Genomic DNA, 21606 nt, shown 5'->3' on the forward strand with positions numbered 1-21606 from the left:
TTAAAATCACAAGTTTATTAGAACATGTGAATCAGATCAGAATCAGAAGTAGATAATTGGTGCTAAAAAGATTGAATGTACATGATGGCTTTGTGTATATCAGATACAAAATAGTAAAACTAATTGGCTAATTCTAAGCCAATTATCAATTCATAAATATTGTAATTATTGGCCAAACATCAGCAGACAGCTTTTGGTTTCCTTCATTTGTTACAGTGCGGTTTCTTTTCTATCTTACACAACTTTACCAAGACAGTTTTCAAATGTGTTCCTATCTCAGGAGCAGCAGCATCAGCAAACTGGACAAACAGCTGACCAACACAGATGTCCTTGGAGCCCAGATCTGGTTAGCTTGGCCATACAGCTCGATACCTGGTACTGTGCTGCGGATTAAGTCTGCTAAGGTGGACAGTTTGGTGTAGACTCCAGGCTGGTTGGGTTCACCGCAGCCGAGGCCAAAGCTCACCAGCCCAGCCTGCACCCAGGTCCCATTCACCATCTGGCAGACGAGTGGGCCTCCCGAGTCCCCCTAGAGACGAAGACAATGATCCAACAGGTCACAAACTACACTATTGTGCACTGAAATCTAACAACAAGTATTAATAATGTACACTAGTTGTGACAGAAGGTCACATTTACTAGAGATGTCCCGATACTGTATCGGTATCGGGAAAAGTATCGGATCGGCCCTTATTTGTCATATCGGTAAATATGCCAGTCTAAACACAGATCCGACACAGGGGTAAGGGGTTGACACTATGGCAGGTAAATAAAGTGTTGGGGCATGTGGAGTTTGCTTTCGAGTTGCCCAAACTGCAAGTGCACATTTCAGTGAGGAGTCTGCTATAAACACAACACGAGATATATAGGTAGATAGCTATAAACACAACATGAGATCACGACACTGGTATCGGCTAACACGGGAAATCCCTAACATTTACTATGAAAACGTGCAATTCCCGTCAGTGCATCACTCAAAATCCCCATACATGGGAATTCCCCCATAATAATAATATATCATCTTGGTAAAGATGATGCAACTATCAGCCTGTTTAGCACCCTAAAAGCATCTCGAAGTCCCCTCCCACTTTGCCAGGGTCCTTTTTATTGATTTTACCTGTGCTTTCAACAGCATGGAGATACACACGCTTCTGCAGACTCATTGACATCATCATACTATAATTAACTCAATGTCTGAATGTCTGTCAGAAACAGCACCGCATCTCCTCACCGCCTGCACCAATCACTCCCACTTTCCACACAGGCATTGACCATAATAATATGGAGGTCTTAACAAAGCCCTTTTTCCAATTTAACAAATTATAAATTAATAATGAATGTATTACTGAATAGAAATGCAGCAAGTATTTCACAACAGGTAAGGGCTAGTAGGGATAAATGGAGGCATTATCCATCTTGTCAGAGACTTCCTCTCTGACCGTCCTCAACAGGTCTGTGTGAATGATACTCTGTCCAACATCACTGTGCTTAAAGGGATATTTCACTTAAAAAAAAATCATCGTCTACTCAGTCTTATGTGAACATCTCAGACAGTTTAAGTTACTTGATTCAGTATTTAGATATTTGATATTAATTTGAGCTGCACCATGATAGTAATCACCCATCATTTTTTCTGGTGATTGATTTTGTCCTAATACGTGAGGGGCCGTGGTTTTTCAATTGTAGTTTCCATTTATTTTTTTAAATATTGTTTTTGGAAAATAATGGAGGGAGAAGCTGCTGCAGGACCGAAGAATCTAAACAATATTTAAAAATAAATGAAAAGAGTAATTGAAAAACCACGGCCCCCTCACGTAGGACAAAATCAATCACCGGAAAAAGGACAGGTGTTTTTGATGAATCTATCATGGTTAAAATGGAGTTAGAAGTTACAATGGGTTTGTATAGGGAGGGGGCGGGGCAGATAAAATGAATTTCAAATATCTAAATACTGAATCAAGTAACTTAAAAACTGTCTGCATGTTCACATAAGACTGAGTAGACAATGAAATGACCAAAGGTTTTTTTTAAAGTGAAATATCCCTTGAACACCGATGCTTCGCAGGGGACTCTTATCCCCGTTACTTTTCTCCTCATAGACAAATTAATTCCAGTTAGACCAGGATATGTTTCGTTTGTTCAAGTATGCAGAGAGATATATATCTGAAGAATGTGTCATCTCTCCAAAACTGGTGCAATAAAAGTGTCAATGTGACAAAAACAAAATCACGTGTGCAGTCCATTACAATTAGTGGACAAATAGTGGAGGTAGTAGACAATTTTAAATATTTAGGCACATATATTGACAGCAAACTTAATTTCAGTGAAAATATTGACCAGACTTTTAAAACTTCTAACCAACGCCTGCCACCTACTACACACGTCCCCATCCATCCATCCTTCCTTCCTCTTCCGTCTACCTTTTGATGGATACCTGTCCATTCAAACTCTAGACAGGCTTGCCCCAAAGTTATTAGTACAGCCGCGCCCGGCAGCCGGCGAAAACTAGTTCTCAACAGGCCCGGAAATTAACACACAGCCCTCATCAAACCCTGTACACCCAAGAGAATGTCCCCGCTACCACCCTTAGATCTCCATATATGAAGCTGACCTGTTCTGACATTCCATGTTGAATCTTGATCTGACCTCATCAAACCCTGTACACTCAAGACATGCTCCTTATATGGCCAGTACAGAATTAATTCTATGTTGATCTGACCCCCCATGCCAAAGCACCAGCGTTCGCCCAGCAGTCTGCCATCAACGAGGCGGATGCGTGCACGCGACCTCGCCCTTTACGAGGTCGCCTCTCACCCTTAGGCGTCTTACTGGTGCTACATCAGAAAAATACATTGGCAAAGTTAATTAAAGGTAGTGCAAGTGATTTTCTTTGGTTAAATGAAGTGTTAAAAAGCTCTATATTGTGATAGTACTCATTGCTATATAGTCCGGCAGCCGGGGTTGTGGACTGGGAAATTTGGTATATAGTTTTTTCTCATTGGCCTAAAATATTGTCTATATCAGGGGTCTGCAACCTTTATTAAATGAAGTGCCATGTTTTTATTTTCTAGATCGTCAGTGTGCCATATTAACATTAATTAATTTTAATGACACCACAGGAAAAATTCCAACTTATTTTGATTGTCAACAAATATAAAGTTTTTCCTTCTTTTTAAATATTTTCTTTCACGTTGTTATAATGATCATTAGACTCAGGGCAGAGTTCAGTTTTAATTAATGTAGAATGCAGGATGTAATTTACACACTAATGTGAGGGACTTCATTTATTTGACTGCATTTAAAAAAAAAGTTTATTTAAAACTAAAAATACTCTCTCACACACTTGCCAGTGTGCCAGTGATCACCCTCCTTTGTGCCAATGTTGGCACTGGTGCCTAAGGTTGCCTACCCCTGGTCTATATACATACTGTACATATACATTCATGAATCCACTTGCTGACTGGCTGTCGGTATTGAGCAATTGGTTTTATAGGGGTTTACTTTATATGTGACCATACCGTTAACATCCCATATAAGGCAAAAATGTCAACATTTAATTATGTGACGTGTCAAACTAGGTGGTTTTCATGATTCTGAATCCATTTCAAGCATTAGTTTTGCACCCAAATCTTTTTTTGACAAAGTTGTAACTGGAATACCGGTACTATACAAATTAAGATCATAAATAGTTGGCTGACATTTTGTAACCCTACCTGAAAGCGCTCTATAGCAATGATTACCATCAGAATAGTGATTTAATATTTGTTTTAACCAAAAAAATATAATTTACCCTACCCAATATAAATATATATATATATATTCATTTTAATATTTATACCAATTTGTGTGTTCTTGTATGTCATCATTATGGCCAATCACAATTACATTTGCATCCTCACTTTTGTCTTCAATGTTTGTGTTTACACAATTTTGTCTTCAATGTTTGTGTTACACAAACCCTCAAAGCTGGACATAGAAGAAAGTAAAACAAACGGGTCATGTGACACCACAGTACCTGGCAGGCGTCCTTGCCACCATGCGGATAACCAGCACAGATCATGTTATATAGAATGTCCACTTTCTGTGTTGGGTGAAGCCGATACATCTCATGACATGAAGACCGGGAGATGATTGGCACCTTTACTTCCTGCAGGGGCGCCACTCCAGGCAGAGGAACTAAGAGGAAGAGAAGATTGGACATACTGGGTGCTGACGTGTACACTGCTCAGTGAATTGAAAGAAAAGCGATCACCTGAAACCTTGTAACCGATGCTGCTGCTATACGTACAGCCAAAACCTTATGAGTTGAATGATTATTGAATCATTAATTATAGACTTGAATACTTTTGCCTATCTACAGATAATGTTCAACCCTAGAACAGAGTCAGCCACAATATTAAGTAGCCTTGGGAACAAACGGTTCCTGAGGCGCGTGGCACGTAGGTCAGGAGCCGATCTTCCGTTTCTGGAGGGTGAGGTGGCTTGATGTACATCTCCTGGACATGACGTTAGCATGTTGTCACAGGGACTTCTTGATGCCTAGTGCCAAGCATAGAGGCATTGGGTACCATTTGTATAGTCTTTGGTATGAATAACTTGGCCAGGGATTGAACCACGACATCCCATTATGTGTTCAATTTGACATTTTTCATGTAAATTTAAAGTATTTTATCAAAAAACATGCTTCTCAATATATGTATTTATAAAATAAAAGGAATCAAAAGAGAAAACTATGTTGAAGACATGTGTGCCAACTCTGCATTTGGGAGAGCTTACTGTGGTTTCGAATGTTTCCCCATCCTGTGACATAGCACTGCATGCCTCCTGGGAACAGGGTATCAGAGTCAGGTAAACAGACGGGCTGGATATGATACGACCAAATTATTGGGGTGCTCAGTTGGACTAGCGCCATGTCCCGCCCCTGGTGAGGTTCCACGTAGCCATTTGGAATCACCACCCTGGTAACACGATGGCTCGACTCATGAGGGTTGTAACCGTTCAGTTTGTGGCGGCCTGCATAGATGATGTAGGGTCCCAAATCATACGGACTGAAAGAGAGCAGGAGACAGAATGAAACTCACCTCACATTGAAATATGAAACCTATGCTATGGGCAACTTCAAGCCAAGATGATCCATTGTGTGGGGTTTGTGTTCAGCAGCTGGTATATAGAGCAAGCCTGTCCTTTGCATATTCACATTATTCAGATGCAATTTGATCATCCTGGCCATGTTTTGAAAGCATTGTTTGTGTTTGTTTCACAGAATGCAATTATTAAAAGATAAGGTTACTCGTGTTTGTTGAAGTAATATTAAGGGACTCTTGTTTACTGAAGTTTAACAAAGTTACAAAGTTAACAATATTCAAAGAGATATATTTTTAAAACAGTGAAACTGAAATGTTCTCTTTGCTCATGAACAAGCCAAGGTGGTGTGGTTCTGAATGTAATGAGTCGCCACAACTAATTAAAAACAGTTCCGTTATGAATTAAGTAGGAACAAATATAGCCTACTTTGGAAAGCAATGAGCAGCAGAAATAACCCAGTCCTTCGTGATTATCGTTCCTCCACATACATGGCCCTGTGACTCTATCTGAGAAATAAGAGAAGGAGAAAAATAATCATTACAGTATCACAGGCAAATCCCTCACCACTAGCAAGTAGCCCCAGTATGTTCCCTCAGCAGTGGCACTACGCTCAAAGCGTAGGGAGAGGGCACATATGGGGCTAGACAGCAAGATGACCACACATGACTATTTGGTTACATTTACTCCCTCTCTGAGTTATACATGGATACATTAACAATGTGGATTTGACTGTGTCTGTGTACACTACAGTGCACACACACAATAAGAAAAATATTATTAAAAGACATGATCATTTGTAGTTTCTTTACCTGAATATCCACCTGCCATGGCCATGCACCTTCAGAGGCGGCCATTCCTCCCACAATCCTGTTTTCTAAGAACGGTGATCGGCCACATTCTTGGGCATAAGAAGCCAATATACCTAGAGCATCATGTGTAAAGATGAACATATCAGTCCGTGCGAAGAAGCTCGGTTTATTATTGGCCTACTAACAAACACTAGGACATTATAGGCCTATAGGCTAATTAACATTTTTAATTCCCGACTAGTTTCGATGACGAACTCACCTGTTACACACCACAAAAAGGATGATTTCCACGTCATTTCGATGGGCGATATTCCTTAACAAAACAAGCGACTTTGGTTTTTAAAAAATGGATCCAACTTTTCTTTCGTAGGTTGCCCTAGTTTGGGAGGAGACCTGTGGAATGTTTGCTGGTCATCTTCTTATCTATATCAGCCCAGAGCCCCCACACAACAATAGCGACTTTGTTCCACAGCAAACGATCCGACTGACTGGCCAAGGAGTAGGTTTTTAGGTGTTTTTTCTTTCTCGCAAAGTCGATGCGCAGGCCGCAGGCATACAGTCACTCACTCCCCGATGAAGGATTTTGGATAGGATTTTACCAAAGAAAAATAAATAAATGAATAGAACCGGTTGAAAATCCGAGTCCGAGGTGGAGAGGGTAACGGCCGGGGAGGGGGAGGTATCGGGATGGAAGGAGAGGCTTTGGAGGAGTATTATTCCCCACCGCACCTGTGTACCTGACCGTTGGCAACCAATAAAACTCATGGTTCAACCCACTTCAAATCAGTTCAGCCAATGGGAAATGTTGGGAATGAAATCGCTCCTTGCGTCTCCTGGCTTCAGATCAGGACAGGTAGGCAGCAGGCTACAATGAATCTGTTCAATTCATTTACTTTTCTTCCTGGTAGGTATGGCGGTGCACCACTAGCCCACTTAAGACAAGTATTTATTACTGGCAGTGGCAGAAATGTCACATGCTCTGTTGTATTATTGGACACCCACACCCGTTTTGGCCGCCTACATGTGCGCGCACAGAACTGTGTATGAGAGTTTTACACACGTCACACACACACACACACACACACACACACACACACGCACACACACAGACAGAAGTACGTACACTTATAATAATCAGACAATTTTCTTTATAGGCTACTATATAGCTGCCTTCTTGATGGTGTGTAGTGTGTGTGTGTGTGTGTGTGTGTGTGTGTGTGTGTGTGTGTATGTGTGCGCGCGCGTGCGTGCGTGTATATATATACGTTTTTTAATTAAATGTAGGAAAACAAAAAAGGTGATATTTACACTCAAACATGGGTCCCTACTCACTAGGTAAACAGTGCTCTATAATGCAGACTACACCTGTCCTATGGCTCCCTATTGACCTTTTCACACTTCACACCATAGATATTCTAAGTTTATGGTCCGATATATCAAACCCTCACCCTAACCCTAACCTCCCATGGGGCAGCACACCTAAAACTAACCTTAACCCTCTCCCAACCCTTAACACACCCCTCAGCAACCTTAATCCGGTCGTTTTAACGCACCCCTCACCAATCCGGTCGTTTTAACGCACCCCTCACCAACCTTAATCCGGTCGTTTAACGCACCCCTCACCAACCTTAATCCAGTCGGACCAATACTATGCCTAACCAATGCTATGTCTAACCAAAGTATGCCTCCTGAACACAAGCTGTTCCCTAGCAACACTGACAGGGTCCCATGCCCCTACACCTTCAAATGGAGGAACCGGTTCTTCAACAGCTAGGGATCAACTGAGGGAATGTTTATTTGTACAACATTAATGCTCACCCAAATGAAAGAAAACCAAAGTGTGTCCAATTGTCCATAATAATAGTCTACTCTAATGCATAGGCTAAAGGCTATAAATTCATTTTGTCCTCAGTGGAATCAGTAGTGTCAGCAATGTATGGATGTGTGATAAATCATGTAGTGTGGGGTGTTTAATGGTGTAAAAACCAATGGCTGCTAAACTAAAGTGGAAGTTAATAAATATATATATATATATATATATATATATATATATATATATATATATATATATATATATATCATGATCATGGAAAGAGAGGGGGACTGGCTGTGAGCCTGGCCAACACCTAGCACATTGGCCAGGTGCTCCCAAGTCCCAATGCACCTGATTGGCGTTGGCAGCCCAAATTACAGGGCCGATTTGTAACCCACAGCACGGGTGATATGTAACCCGCAGATGGGTGATTTGTAACCTGCAGCACAGGTCAGACTATAGCGGGAGGTCTGACTTAAGGGCAGTCCCTGGAATACACAGGCCCTAGTAGGTCAGCCTACAGGGGCTGTGATGGGTTGAGTCTGAAGGCGAGTTTGCATTTCGTATGTGGAAATGGGGAATGAGTGGCTCAGAGCTCAATACCAAAAAGCATAATATCTCCTGGGCTGAAGGGGATTCCCTCGGCTACTAGTGATTAAGTGTGAGTCACTATAGTGTCCTTCTTGGGAGACCCAGGTTCAAATCTTGGGCATTACAGTGTTTGGGTATAGGGTCCATTCCACAGCTTGGGACCCATGCAGGAGGGATAAAAGTCTAGGACACTTAAGACACTCCAAGGGGCGGACAGACATCCTGTAGTAGTAGCTAGATCATGTCCTGGCTGAACTGCGTGGGTGTGTGCGTGCAAGGCTTGAAAACTTATGTAGAATGAAAAGGATTTAAATTTGTGGTTTGGAGAAATAAAAGCATTTTGTTTGTTTGTTTATGTCATATTATGTTATGTTATATATATATATCTGAAAATGTATCCTTTGACATAAAGTGTAAAATTAGTATTTAGTATTGTCTTCAAAGACCATACATATTTGCAATTATCTCTATCTATTAAATAATAATATGTCTGTCTCTCTCTCTGTCTCTCTCTCTCGCTCTGTCTCTCTCTCTCTCTCTCCCTGCGCTCCCTTCCTCTCTACGTACCCCAGGCGGTGTGTCTAGTTTCACAGAGCAATTGAAGGTGACAGGGACAGAGAGGGGGGGAGACAGAGGGAGGACACATCACAGCATCGCCTGAGGCTACACAACAGCAGAGGAAAAGCGAGAGATGGAGTGACAAAGACAGAGGGAAAGAGAGGAGAGAGAGACATGGGGGGGGGGGGAACCGAGCAGGGAAAAGTAAGGAATTCCACAAACAGGTACAGAAATGAGAACATAAAGTTGAACAGCAAGAGCTGAAATGAGTTTCATGCCGATATGCTGCAATTCACACTGTCTGACATACAGTAATGACTTAATTTTAAGCATGAGTCTCCCTTCCGTTTGAGTCCACTCAGTCATAATATATGAATGCATTATAGGATCTCTAGTGAAGTCAGTAAGAGCAATTATAATGGACTCCCATTTGTTTTTACTTTAAGGACTTGATGAAAATTTGTCATGGCATTGTTGCTATGGTGACCCCCCCCCACTCCCCCCACAGCACTAAAAAAGCAAGGGATGGTGTGCGAGAGAGAAAGATAGAGAGAGGGGGGGGGGGGGGGGGGGGTGACAGGAATGAACTAACAAGATCCAAAAAAAAGCATGTCCCGAAGCTACATGAATCTTTGCAGGGAAGCACACACACACACACACACACACCACTCTGTGTATAGGGATAGGGATCATATAGGTTAAGCCACATTCAAACCGCAGGAACACGACAAAAGCCACCAATGACGGATAGGAAGGAAAGGAGAACCCATGTTTTTTTGTCTTCTTTCTTTCGGCGACAGAACATAATGACTAATCCACATAAGAACCTGGGGTGGGGGGAAACAATGTCATCTTTCTAAGACAGAGTTTCAAGAAGACCCAATCAATGTGGGTTTTGTTAACTTTCCTCCATTTGTTTACACCTTCTCCTTGGCACAGAAGAAAGTAGCCTACTAGAGAGAGAGAGAGAGAGAGAGAGACACAGAGCAAGGGGAGCCGCGGATAAAGAATACACAGTCAAATCCAGAGTGTCAAGTCATCTCTGATTATGAAACAATGGACCTGTAAGGGTCAATTTCTACACCGTTGGAGTTAAATGAACACCCATGATTTTATTGTGTCAGGGTTTCTGAAAGAGAGAGGGAATGACAGAGAGAAAGGGAGCGCAAAGTTTTTTCAACCGGAAATAAAACAAGCTGGCAACGTCCTCATCCCACAGCACTCACACACACACTCTCTCTCTCTCTCTCTCTCTCTCTCTCTCTCTCTCTCTCTCTCTCTCTCTCTCTCTCTCTCTCTCTCACACACACACACACACACAACCCAAAGTCACATAATCTCTCTCTCTCCCCAACCTTCTTCCACTGCAAAATATGTAAGCCACATTTATTTATACTTCGTTTGCCAGTGTCACACACTGAAAATAGCTGATCTACAAGTTCACGATATGCTTTGACTGTGAGCTTGTTATACGATGGAGTATTATATATATATATATATATATATATATATATATATATATATATATATATATGTACATATATATATAATATTATAACCACTTAAACCCTCGAGACCTGATATAGCCCAGATATATTTCATTAGGGTTTGGATTTTCAAGTTGCTAATATATATTTACACAATAAGTACTTTTGGCTATGATCTGAATAACATATTATTACTACTACTACTACAACACTACTAACTAGAAGTAATAAGGTTGAAATCCAGCAATTGTAACGGTGGTGTTACTTATTGTTACCTGATACATTAAAGCAGGCCCCTACACATATATATTTGTATCAAAGGTGCTATACAAGTTATTAATAGTAAACAGTATTAAAGAGTTATGCGGTAGGCTATATTTTGATCATCATGATTCATATTGGTCTACATTTTGTATAATGTCAGTGTAATACTTTAATATACAAATATGTTGATCGGTCTAGCAAGCTTAATAAGCCTATGAAATACCAGTTTTCTATATTTAATTTAATTAATTGTGTATATATATAATTAATAACATAATTTATATATAATGAATGTGATATTGACATGCTACAAATGCATTTATTTTTTCTTACATTTCCTCATCAGTTATGTGCTTTATCAAAGCTGGAAAAAACACTTTTATATCGTTCATATCATCATACAGTGTCAACATTTCCTTTAGCCCAGAAGGGAATTTTGTCCACATGCTTCCACGTTACTTCCGTGTCAAAATGCAATACACCGTACTCAATATTTATTGTACAATGTATGGCTAACATTTTATTCCATCATCTATTTGTCATCCACTATCTCTCCATTATCTGTGCTTTTCCCCCTTCTTTCAGTCACCCCTCCTCTCGCTGGCGTTAAGTTCAAACTTGACACTGATGTTGACTCACTTTGTCACCCCTTGCTGGCACGCGCTCTCTCTCTCTCTCTCTCTCTCTCTCTCTCTCTCTCTCTCTCTCTCTCTCTCTCTCTCTCTCTCTCTCTCTCTCTCTCTCTCTCTCTCTCTCTCTCTCTCTCTCTCTCTCTCTCTCTCATCTCTCTCTCTATCCATCGCTTGGAGGACAAGAGTGCCTGCAGACGCATTTCTCTCCTGAGCCCCCCCCCCCTCTCTCTCTCTCTCTCTCTCGCTCTCTCTCTCTCTCTCCACTCACACACAGTGTTGTCAACAAAGCCGTAGAACGAGGGACGCAGGGAACAAGGGAATAAAGCTGTATGAAGAGGAATTATAATTTGGATTCTGCTGTCTTATACTTTGAAGCTTGGTAAGTTGGAAACATATCTAGTCTATCATCATATTCACTGTTATATGTGTGTTGCATACTTTAGCACTTAGTTAAGTCAGGCAAGTTACTGCTACACAGGCACTACACTAATTTCTGGAGTGCCACTGAGAATGACATTAAAGAGAAAGAAATTAATTAAGGAAATCGGGTTATGTTTGATAAACCACCCTGGTTAGTCTGACCTTTGACTTAACACTGCAGTGTTACTTCAGAGACTTGGTTCACCTCCAATATGTGTTAAGTTTCACAACATTGACATAACAGTCACAAACAGAGCTCTGTCACTGCATGTAGTAGCCTACCCATGAACTTGTGATTACTGAGTAAATTCAGACACAGTGTGTGTGTGTGTGTGTGTGTTAGTGTTATACTTTCAACCACAAATAAATTAAGTCATTTATTAACGAGTTATAATTTATAAATGGGTTGTCATCAACTGGTTAATGGAAAACCCATGAGTGTGTGTATGTGTGCAATGTGCAATGCATTTTCATACTGTAGTATGTCATTGTGCCTTCTCACACATGCACACACGTGTGTCCATGCATGCATGTGCTTGTGTATGGGTTGTGCATACGGGAGTGTGTGTGCGTACATGCTTGGGGCTTCCAGTAAAGATGGAGCTAAAAGCACGTAGCATAATAAATATCATGCCTTTTAGAGTGGGTTCTAATGTACCCTGGTTCCCTATGGTATACCAGCATACCAATGTATAACACATACTCGTAACGACAGTAAGCGTGTAACTAACTCCATTTCTGTCTGTCATCATGAGGCTAATTCTCTACAATGCTTACCATGTGTGAACGCAATGCGATGTCAACCCGTTCTCATTTCTCCCTCTCTCTCTCTCTGCTCCCTTTACCTATCGTCCAGCAAAAGATAGAACGAGGGAGGGCAAGGGCTCAAAGGTGAGAAGAGTGGGGTGGAGAGACGCTCACGGCTGCTTCGTTCCTCCTCCATGGTGGCGGCTGGGATAGTTGTATTATGTATGAGAAGTTAACCATGCTCAACCTGCAAAGCGGCTCCAACTGGAGCGGACCCAACAACTGGTACCATGACCCCACCGCTGTGCAGACGCAACACGGCACAGGTGAGTTCCAACTGCATGTGGCACACCTGCAAAAAATCTCCAGTGATGTGCTAAGCGTAACGGTAGACTCAGTATGTAGACTGAAGTGCCATAGGCTACACACCAAGAATTATAACTACAGCGATAACTCTCGAGTCCACTCCAAAACTATAACAATGACGACAGTGGTGAACAATATCATTGGGATCAGCTTTCTTTCCTTTTTATAGTTATGATAATCAGAGTACGATGAAGAACTATAAAATGGGATCACGTTCAGAGCAATTTGATGAACGAGAGAAAACACTTATCACAGAGGCTAAACTGTCATGGGTGTGAGAAAGAAAGGCTACTGTACGGCAACTTTTATACTCTACCTGGCAGGTTAAAACAAAAGCGACCACATTAGCATTTGAATGCCTGTGCCCGTAAAGGTGTGACTACGTGACAAAACGACAGTCATGGGAGGGAAGCTCAGGGGTGCTAATTTGTGTTACTACTTTCCTATTTCCTTCACATAGTCGGCGCCGCTGACTTATCATATACAGTATCCAATCAAAATCCACCCAATTTACAATGCGTCACATTCAACAGGTCACGATCAACACATCACTCACGGTCAGCACGTGTTTACTGGCCGCATCATCATTATCCTTATAGTTGCTTATACTAATTGCATTCACTGAAATGTGGTATTGCTTTGTATGAAATGTATCAAGTAAAACGTTCCACCACCTGTTTATTAATCATATCTCTCTCTGTCTGTGCCAGTGTCTGAGGGCTGTCTGCTGGACACAGAGGGCAGCATGGGCGGCGAGGTTGGAAGAAGAGGAGGAGGAGGAGGAGGAGGGAGGAAAAGGTGGTGGTGGAGGTGGAGGCCCTGTGGAGAGGGACGAGGGTGAAGAATCCCAGCTGAGGTTACAGCTGAAGAGAAAACTACAGAGGAACAGGACTAGCTTTACCCAGGAGCAGATCGAGGCTCTGGAGAAAGGTCAGCACGCACGTATACGCACGTACACACACGTACACACACACACACACACAGCGCTACCCCCGGCTTCAACCAATTACAGCCCTCCCAGGGCACTAGCCAGAGCTTGTCACGTTGTAGCTCGCCCTGCTGTTGTCTCTGGCAACACCCTGGTTCGTGGATCAGGGTCTTGTTTGTTGCTACTTGGACACAAACATACCTCAAGCGGCATTTGAAAACACCACATCGCCAACAGGATCCAAGCAAAAGTGAGTTTGTTCATGACATGCTACTGTGGCTGATTTCTGACTTGGAGCATAGTGGAACATGGATTCATAAGGAAACCCTGGTGTCCCTAAGTTGGATATGTCATTATAGAAACAAATTACTTTTTTTATAGTAGATCTACAAGCTCGTATCGTGATGCAAGGCGTTGTGTGCTCTAGTTAGTAGATCAGCTATTTTGAAATATCCAAAGTGTAAAATGGGGCTAAAGTAACAGAGGATAGACTTCAATGGAAAATAAAGGATATGCATCTTCGTTATTCATCAATGGCTGCTTGAGTCTGTACTTCACATTTCACACCTGTGTGAAGTGAGGGGCGCTCTTATCATTATACATCATTTCATTCTGACCACTCACAATTTGCGTCCTCACATTTCTGTCTTCACTTTTGTCTTCAACCCTAACCCTATTTACCCAAACCCGGAAATCTGGGCATAGGAGGGGCTAGCGCCCCTCAAAAAAGAAAAAGAAAAATGCAAATCTGTTCCAAAATGCCCCAGGCGACTAGTTACTCACAAATATCTTGACATTGTTATTACGGCTTTATCCAGGGAGATCTAGCTTTTTTTTTGTCTGATATCAGGCCACTGAGAAGGATCAGAAAAGCACCCTTGAATGGTTGTGGCTGCTGAGGGCCCTTGAGCTAAATGAGGACGCAGTGACCACTGTGCAGCCAAGTGGAAACCCATCGCCGTGGTCAACTGCGTGCAAATGACATTAATGAGGACGGCTGACCTCCATGCACAAGCCAAGGCACAATAACAATCATGTGTTGACACAAACTGCAATCATGAGGATGCCAATTATAGCAATTTTCAGCAAAGCTTCATATTTCATGCATATTGTTATTAGCCTACTCTGTCTGCTGTGTGCATTTGCTGTGCTAGAGGGGTTGTCAATTTATACTTAGAAAATTGGACATTAAACAAAATTAAATAATATAGTGTGCCAGTGCATTTATATATATATATATATATATATATATATATATATATATATTATATATATATAAAATATATATAAATCACACCTGTGAAGTGAGGGGTGCTAATATATTAAAGTCTAACATTATGACATAAATTTTCCCTTCATTGTCAATGGCGTTTACAAAACAAACATTGAACTAAAGATAAACATTAAACCTGTGCATAGGACCCCTCAAAACAAAAAAACATTGGTAATACACGTGAGTCACTACCAAAGGACCCTTACAGGTCTGTAGTGTTATTCTGAGCGTGTACATATTTGATTCCATTTGTACACTCTCAGAGTTATGGGGGCTCATAGAAATTAAAAAGTTTGAGAACCAATGAGTTACTACTATGAAACTTCATGGAGGTCATCAAGATTAACCAGACGGTCAGTTATAGAATGTGACATCATAACAAGCATGTCAGCAGTTGGAACACCAATACATGCATGTAAACCCTTGCAGGCCTATGTGTGACGGTCGGGCCACGGTGCCCTTGTTGTAGGGAGAAAACCACAGTGACTATAGTTAACTCATTAAGCTTCCTCATGTTGTGTGATTTGCTAGGGTGGTCCATGCTGCATGTAGAATATGCTGCTAGTACAGTGCATTCAAAATTACAATGGCAAATTAAAGTGCAGACTGTATACAGGGTATTTGTGTCACCTCTTAAGTCCACTTAGGTTTGAACTTGAATGGTTACAATTTAACTCATGAATGTTTTTAGCAGATTAGGGTGAGGATATCAGTGATAACTGGCTTTACATTCTATAGATAAATAATTGAAAAAATTAATTGAGGAAAGATATTACATTTGTGAAGCGTTAGTGCTGGTAAGAACTAATTTTAGTTTTATTTAGTTTCATTATATTCTTTTATATAAAATAAACAACAATAGTTCACAAGACGCACACTCCACATGCGCGCACGCACACACACACACACACACACACACACACACACACACACACACACACACACACACACACACACACACACACACACACACACACACACACACACACACACACACACACACACACGTGCGAGTGAGCATGTGTGACTCAACTTGATCTGTTCCACAGAGTTTGAAAGAACACATTACCCAGATGTCTTTGCGCGGGAGAGACTGGCAAACAAGATTGATTTACCAGAGGCCAGAATACAGGTAAGTGAATGCTCTATCCAGCATCCATTTTTCTCTTATCATATTTTACTAACATTTGATACCCTTTCAGCCCTATAGTTTTCCGACAACAAACTCACTAATGAGTGTGGTTGAGCCTGAACTCATCGCCATTAATTCAGTTTTCATTGATCTAAATGTATGGGAGTGCAGTCTATTTCCAATGTTTCCTCCAACGTAGAAACTGTGGCTACACTTCAGTATGACCAGTTATACTTAACCACATGAATCCTAGCATCCCTATTCTAGGCATCTTATAATAAGCGAACATTCAGCCTAAATAGCCGTTTAAGTGGTTAATGTACTCTAGCATCATAGCCTTTCACATCTCTATAGCCACAATATGGCAATATAACGGCACTAGTCTAGGCTACCACTAATAGGGTGGTTGCCTATTTAAAGTGGAAGTAGTAGATCATGCACCTGCTGGTCCACTGATCCACTCCTTTGTAAGCTTTTATATTGTTGATATCTCGTGCTACTGTAGGTATGGTTCTCCAACCGAAGAGCCAAGTGGCGGAGGGAGGAGAAGCTACGTAATCAAAGAAGGTCAGCAGGAGGGACTTCCTGTTCGCAGACTCAAGCTCCCCTGACGACTTCCTTCAATACATCTGTCTATCATCCACACCATGGTAACAGTTCAGGTAAATACTTAGGCTGCCCTAACTTCTGCAAGAGAGGCTGACTTATCTTTACCTCTTTACTTCATATGCGTGCTCTCAGAGTTAAATCAAATCAATGTGTACTCTCTCTCTCTCTCTCTCTCTCTCTCTCTCTCTCTCCAGGGTCCATGTTGACTCAGGGTGAGACTTCCCTGTCGAGCTACAGTTCCCTGTCAGTCTTCTCCTCTGGGGTCCAGGTGGGTCACATCACATGCATCATTCATCACCTTATGAACTTTAACAAGAAAACGGACCGCCATGGTAGATTAATTTAAAACCCATTTTGACCTGAGATCAGATTCTAAAAATGTCTTCTAAATCCTGACAGTTTTCTGAAAAAGCTATGTTTCTATGTCAGTCGTTAGTGCGGCACTCGGTGCCGCGCTATGAGCTTGTAGATCTGCTATTTTTCCATAGCTAAAGCATAACATAATGCTAACACCAAAAGGGGTTCCCGCCCCAAATAGGTTAACTCTTTAACCCATTTGGGACTAAGGCCGATTCTAAAAATGCCTTCTAAATACTACTGACCTAAGTTTTCTGAAAAACGTATATTTATTACATTTTATATGGCTATATACTGTACATAGCAACAAGAACCCTAAAATGTGTTCCTGTCACTGCATGAGGAAAAGGCATTTCATTTCATTCATAACTATTGACATTTCTGGCACCCCCTATGCGCAGAAGTGATAGCGAGGTTTGATTGGATGTTGCATTCATGATATGGGGCGTTTTTGTAAGGAATAGGCCAATTACAGGCAAACAATCGCCCTCAACATGTGATTGACACTTGGTGGTTTGTGTGCGTGCTTGACAAAATGTGTGTTGTGAAGAAAATGTTAAATGATGCAAAATCTATAGGCGGTAATGTGACATTTTGATTATGCCTATGGTTTAAGTGTTATAGGCCAAAACATAAAGCACGCTGGTTGTGCCACCATGAGGGCAATTTAGAAAATATGGTCTTCCTTAGTGTAGTCTGCACAAAGCGTTTGTTGCTGATCGGTCCAGTGGGGCTCTCTCACACACACACACACACACACACACACACACACACACACACACACACACACACACACACACACACACACACACACACACACACACACACACACACAGCAGGCGCGAAAACATAATCGCCGCCTCTAGCCTTCCAGTCCGGAGGGTAAGCCAGAGACAATAACCACAAAGTGCTTTGAAGAACTATAAAAATATCAAGGCAAATAGAATACAGATATCAGATGAGATAAACTGATAAAGCCAGCTTGGGAAATTGAATACATGCACTCAGTGATAATAAAACATTCACACAAAAGCACACCCTTGGAAAGTGTATTCCATAGGGGTCATACTGGCAAATCCCAGACACCATTTTTCCCGGCAATTAATTTAATGTCTTGGAACCAGTTTATTATCTACTGTAGCATTACCACGTCCCCTTTACTCTAGCACCCCCAAGTGGTTAGACTGAAGGCATACTGTAGGCCTACTATGATCATGTGATGTGGGTCTGCCAGGCCACAGAGACTGTTGACAGTAGACACTAGACCCATACAGAAGGATGAATGTTTCCATATGGTGGAGTTATTGCAATCATTATGTAAACAGTGCCAAAAGATAATGTAATGCAATGGTAATGTTGTTTCAGAACGTCTAACCTGTATCTCCACTCCTCCGCTATCCCAAATTCTTTCTCGTTCATCTGTCGTTCATCTCATTCTTCCGTGAAGTCCATCCCCCCTCAATCTACCTCCTCTTACTCCTGCATGTTGCCTCCATCGCCCTCCACCCCGCGCAGTTTTGAGTCATCCGCCTACTCCTCCCCTCATCTGCAGACTCCACCCTCGGCCAACTCCAACACGGGTGAGTGTTTCTGTCTGCCTGTGTCTTGTGTCTTGCCTGCAGTAGACATGGACACTGTTCTTGAGCTGGAGGAAGACAGATCATAACAGTACACTTGGATATTAAAATGTAAAGTGTGTGAATCTGCTTTGTTTCAGTCACTGACTGGCTCACCCTATCTGTCTCTGTCTGTCTCTGTCCTGTCTTGTCCTCCTCCCGTCTGCCTCTCTGCCACCCAGGACTCATATCTCCCGGTGTTTCAGTGCCAGTCCAGGTGCCAGGAACAGAGCAACAGAGCATTCAGAACCTGGGTCAATATTGGGCCAGACTGCAGTGAAAAAAAGAAAAGAAAAAGAAAAAAGAGAGAGACAATTATCAACCAGCATAAAAAGGAAGGTTCAAAGGGCATGTACAGTAATAGAGAAAGTGTGAAAAACAATATAGAGATGCAGAGGTTTAAGGAAGCACAGGACTGCGCTAGAGCAGCTTCGATGAGTTGCAGACCGACCCCGAAATGCATTAAATGTTTACAAATAGAGCTAAGAGCATTTGGTTGCACTTTGCAGTACTCTGTCCATACTGGTATTTACTTAGCATATTATTGTGGTAAATGTTTTTTATGCTTTTGTTAGACCAGCTGTCTGATCCAAAAAGCCACACAAAAGCACAGGGCTGGGGAGATTTTACTACTTACAATGCAAGACAGAGCAATGGGTGCAAGGATTGGGGATTGCCTGTTTTCTAAACCTCTAAATAGGAGTTTTAAACATAGGCTTTAACCATAAATGGCTGCTTTATGCTATTGTAAACCAAGCAATTACTTTGTGTTCTGAGTTTAAAAAGAGTCAAGAAAGCCGCCGAAGCTTATTGTGAAGGCTTTCTTTTTGCTTTTTACATCTCCCTCTCACTGTTTAGGTATACCAATTAAGACCTTTTATGATCATGAATTGCATACTGTACACAATGTAGAGGTTATACATGTCAATGTATGGGGATACCTCACTATTATCAAATAAGTAAATACCAGCAAATGTTTGTACTGTAAAGTGCTGTTTCTTGTAACTTGAGCAGCTTGATGACATTGTGGTAGTATTTTCCCAAAACATAAGCTGCGTAACGCTGTGTATACTACTGTGAAGGTTTAGAACACTTTTACTATCTTGCCAATATTTGACTGGTTGCATATTTTTGTACAGAAATCTGTGAATAATGATGATGACGAAGATGATGATATTGGTAAAATAATATCAGCCATCATTACAGGGCATACTTTAGCAGTACCAGTACAATCACCCTCAGATTAAAGTTATTAAATAAGTGGGATGCACCAATACTGGCCAATTACTAGGCAAAAAGATTATATTGATATCAAAGAATTTGACAAAATTAATGATTAAATCAAATATCATAATGCCAGAAATCTAAGCAAAGTAACTTGCCTTTTGCTTGCTTTGTGCTTTTCACACCTATAACAGTTTCTTAAATCTCTGTAATGGAGACAATTGATATCAGCCCAAACTAACGAGATACTGTAAATATGGCCGAGATCTGCGCTTAATATCATACAACAGATCAACATTTATAAGCCTACTGTTGTATCTACGTTTAGGGCTAGGATATGGATGGTGTTTGTGCATCCCTGTAAGTAAACGTACATATCAGTCAGCACATGACAATCAAGCTTCTATATACCAAAAAAGAAGAGGTTGTGTTCAACCAATCAAGTGCAAATACTTCAGTGAATGACAATCAAAAATATAGGAAGTGGGAAGCAGTAAAATCCTCAGTGTTTATTGGACTTGATTTTACACAATGGGGCTTGGATCGATCGGGGTGCAAACAGAGATGCATTTGGAGATGACTCAATATCGATACACCAGAATAAATGATTAAATATGACATTCCGTTGTCTCTCCGTATTTGGTCAATGTGATGTCAGAGATCCACACCGTTATTGGATCCCATTAGTAACATCTATGTCCATTTTTACACTATCAGAAGATTTTGCTGTGCTGCCATGAACTGTGATAACTATCCATACAATAGTAGCTACAGTAGGCGCATGACCAAAAATATATACAATCAGTTATTTACTGAACTAAATCACGTGTTGTAAGATACATTTACTGTACCTTTCAGGCTTTTAGCCCATGCTTGCCCCAGACCATCGTTTTTGTGGCTGTATCTCAGCTTCATCTTTTGTGAAATGCCTTTCAACTTATTTATGTCTTTTCACATTGGTCACATAAGCCCTCTCTGTGGTTTCTATTGTTGTGCGACTTTGCTGTGTTAGTACCACATAGTTACCTAGAGTCAACCCTTTTGTGAAGACAGTGGACCCTTTAAAAAAGAAAATTAAACAGTGTGTAATGAAATTAATTCATTTGCTTTTTTGTACAGACCATCATGCTCATTGTTTTATTCATATAAACGGACTGCTAATAATTGCTTATGGAGGAATTAGTCATATAAAATGTGACAGTGATGAGGCAGCATTTGTGAAAGTTGATGCTTGTAGGTCGCTAGTCGCTACCCATAAAGGAATACAAGAATGCTCTCCCCAAAACACACTCGCCCCGGGTCAAATCCAGTGACCTAGGATTGGTCGCCACCAGGCCACAGGTATTCCTAAACTTAGTAAAACTATGCCTAACCCTAACCTTATTCCTAACCTTAAACTCAGTAAAACAAATACAATAATACAAGAACCGCTGGGGACGAGCAACTAAGTATAACTCAGGCTGTAGGATTTAAACTATTGACAGCATGGAATGGACACTAGCATCTTCCCCTTCTGCCGACCATTAGTGGTTGGGCTCTTGTGCTGCTAATGGCATCACTCACTTTAGACCCTGGGGGAATGGAGAGAAATTAAAGAAGGCAGAAGTGAAGGAGGGAAGGAACTACAGGAAGGAGATGCTTTGCAGATCCTTCCAGTGATGCTTTGCAGATCATAAGAACAGAAGCAAGGCATTA

General features: G+C 41.3%; 2 protein-coding genes across 3 annotated transcripts; one reads left to right on the plus strand and one right to left on the minus strand.

Annotated features, from left to right (window-relative positions):
- Positions 1-34: 34 nt before the first annotated feature.
- On the minus strand, positions 35-18523 carry LOC310874455 (prostasin). 2 transcript variants are annotated; one of them, XM_083787263.1, is made up of 6 exons: positions 18447-18523; positions 5895-6007; positions 5512-5591; positions 4777-5048; positions 4016-4176; positions 35-529 (listed from the first exon to the last, which is right to left on the minus strand). In XM_083787263.1, the coding sequence occupies exons 2-6, from the start codon at positions 5937-5939 to the stop codon at positions 272-274; spliced, it is 816 nt and encodes a 271-aa protein (XP_083643389.1). In that variant the 5' UTR covers positions 5940-6007; positions 18447-18523; the 3' UTR covers positions 35-271. The 2 variants fall into 2 exon arrangements, with proteins under 2 accessions (XP_083643389.1, XP_083643388.1); XM_083787262.1 differs by lacking the exon at positions 18447-18523 and adding an exon at positions 6154-6529.
- On the plus strand, positions 11545-20835 carry LOC310874456 (paired box protein Pax-6-like). Its single transcript, XM_083787264.1, is given in 9 exon segments — positions 11545-11618; positions 12516-12732; positions 13483-13559; positions 13561-13702; positions 16023-16105; positions 16611-16767; positions 16909-16982; positions 18519-18651; positions 18870-20835. Coding segments are annotated over 8 exon segments (870 nt in total). The 5' UTR covers positions 11545-11618; positions 12516-12626; the 3' UTR covers positions 18968-20835.
- The last annotated feature ends 771 nt before the right edge of the window (positions 20836-21606 follow it).

The sequence above is a fragment of the Protomyctophum parallelum genome (genome assembly GCF_964188405.1).
Source record: "Protomyctophum parallelum genome assembly, chromosome: 17".
In the NCBI taxonomy this organism is placed as follows: domain Eukaryota; kingdom Metazoa; phylum Chordata; class Actinopteri; order Myctophiformes; family Myctophidae; genus Protomyctophum; species Protomyctophum parallelum.

What these genes read in the sequence shown, in the direction of transcription:
- LOC310874455 (XM_083787262.1), bottom strand. Translation starts at nt 6,190, where the DNA reads ATGACGTGGAAATCATCCTTTTTGTGGTGTGTAACAG. An exon ending in CTTTTTGTGGTGTGTAACAG is followed by an intron (nt 6,008 to 6,153) that starts GTGAGTTCGTCA and finishes ATGATGCTCTAG; the next exon opens with GTATATTGGCTTCTTATGCC. An exon ending in GGGAAACATTCGAAACCACA is followed by an intron (nt 4,177 to 4,776) that starts GTAAGCTCTCCC and finishes TCTTCCTCTTAG; the next exon opens with TTCCTCTGCCTGGAGTGGCG.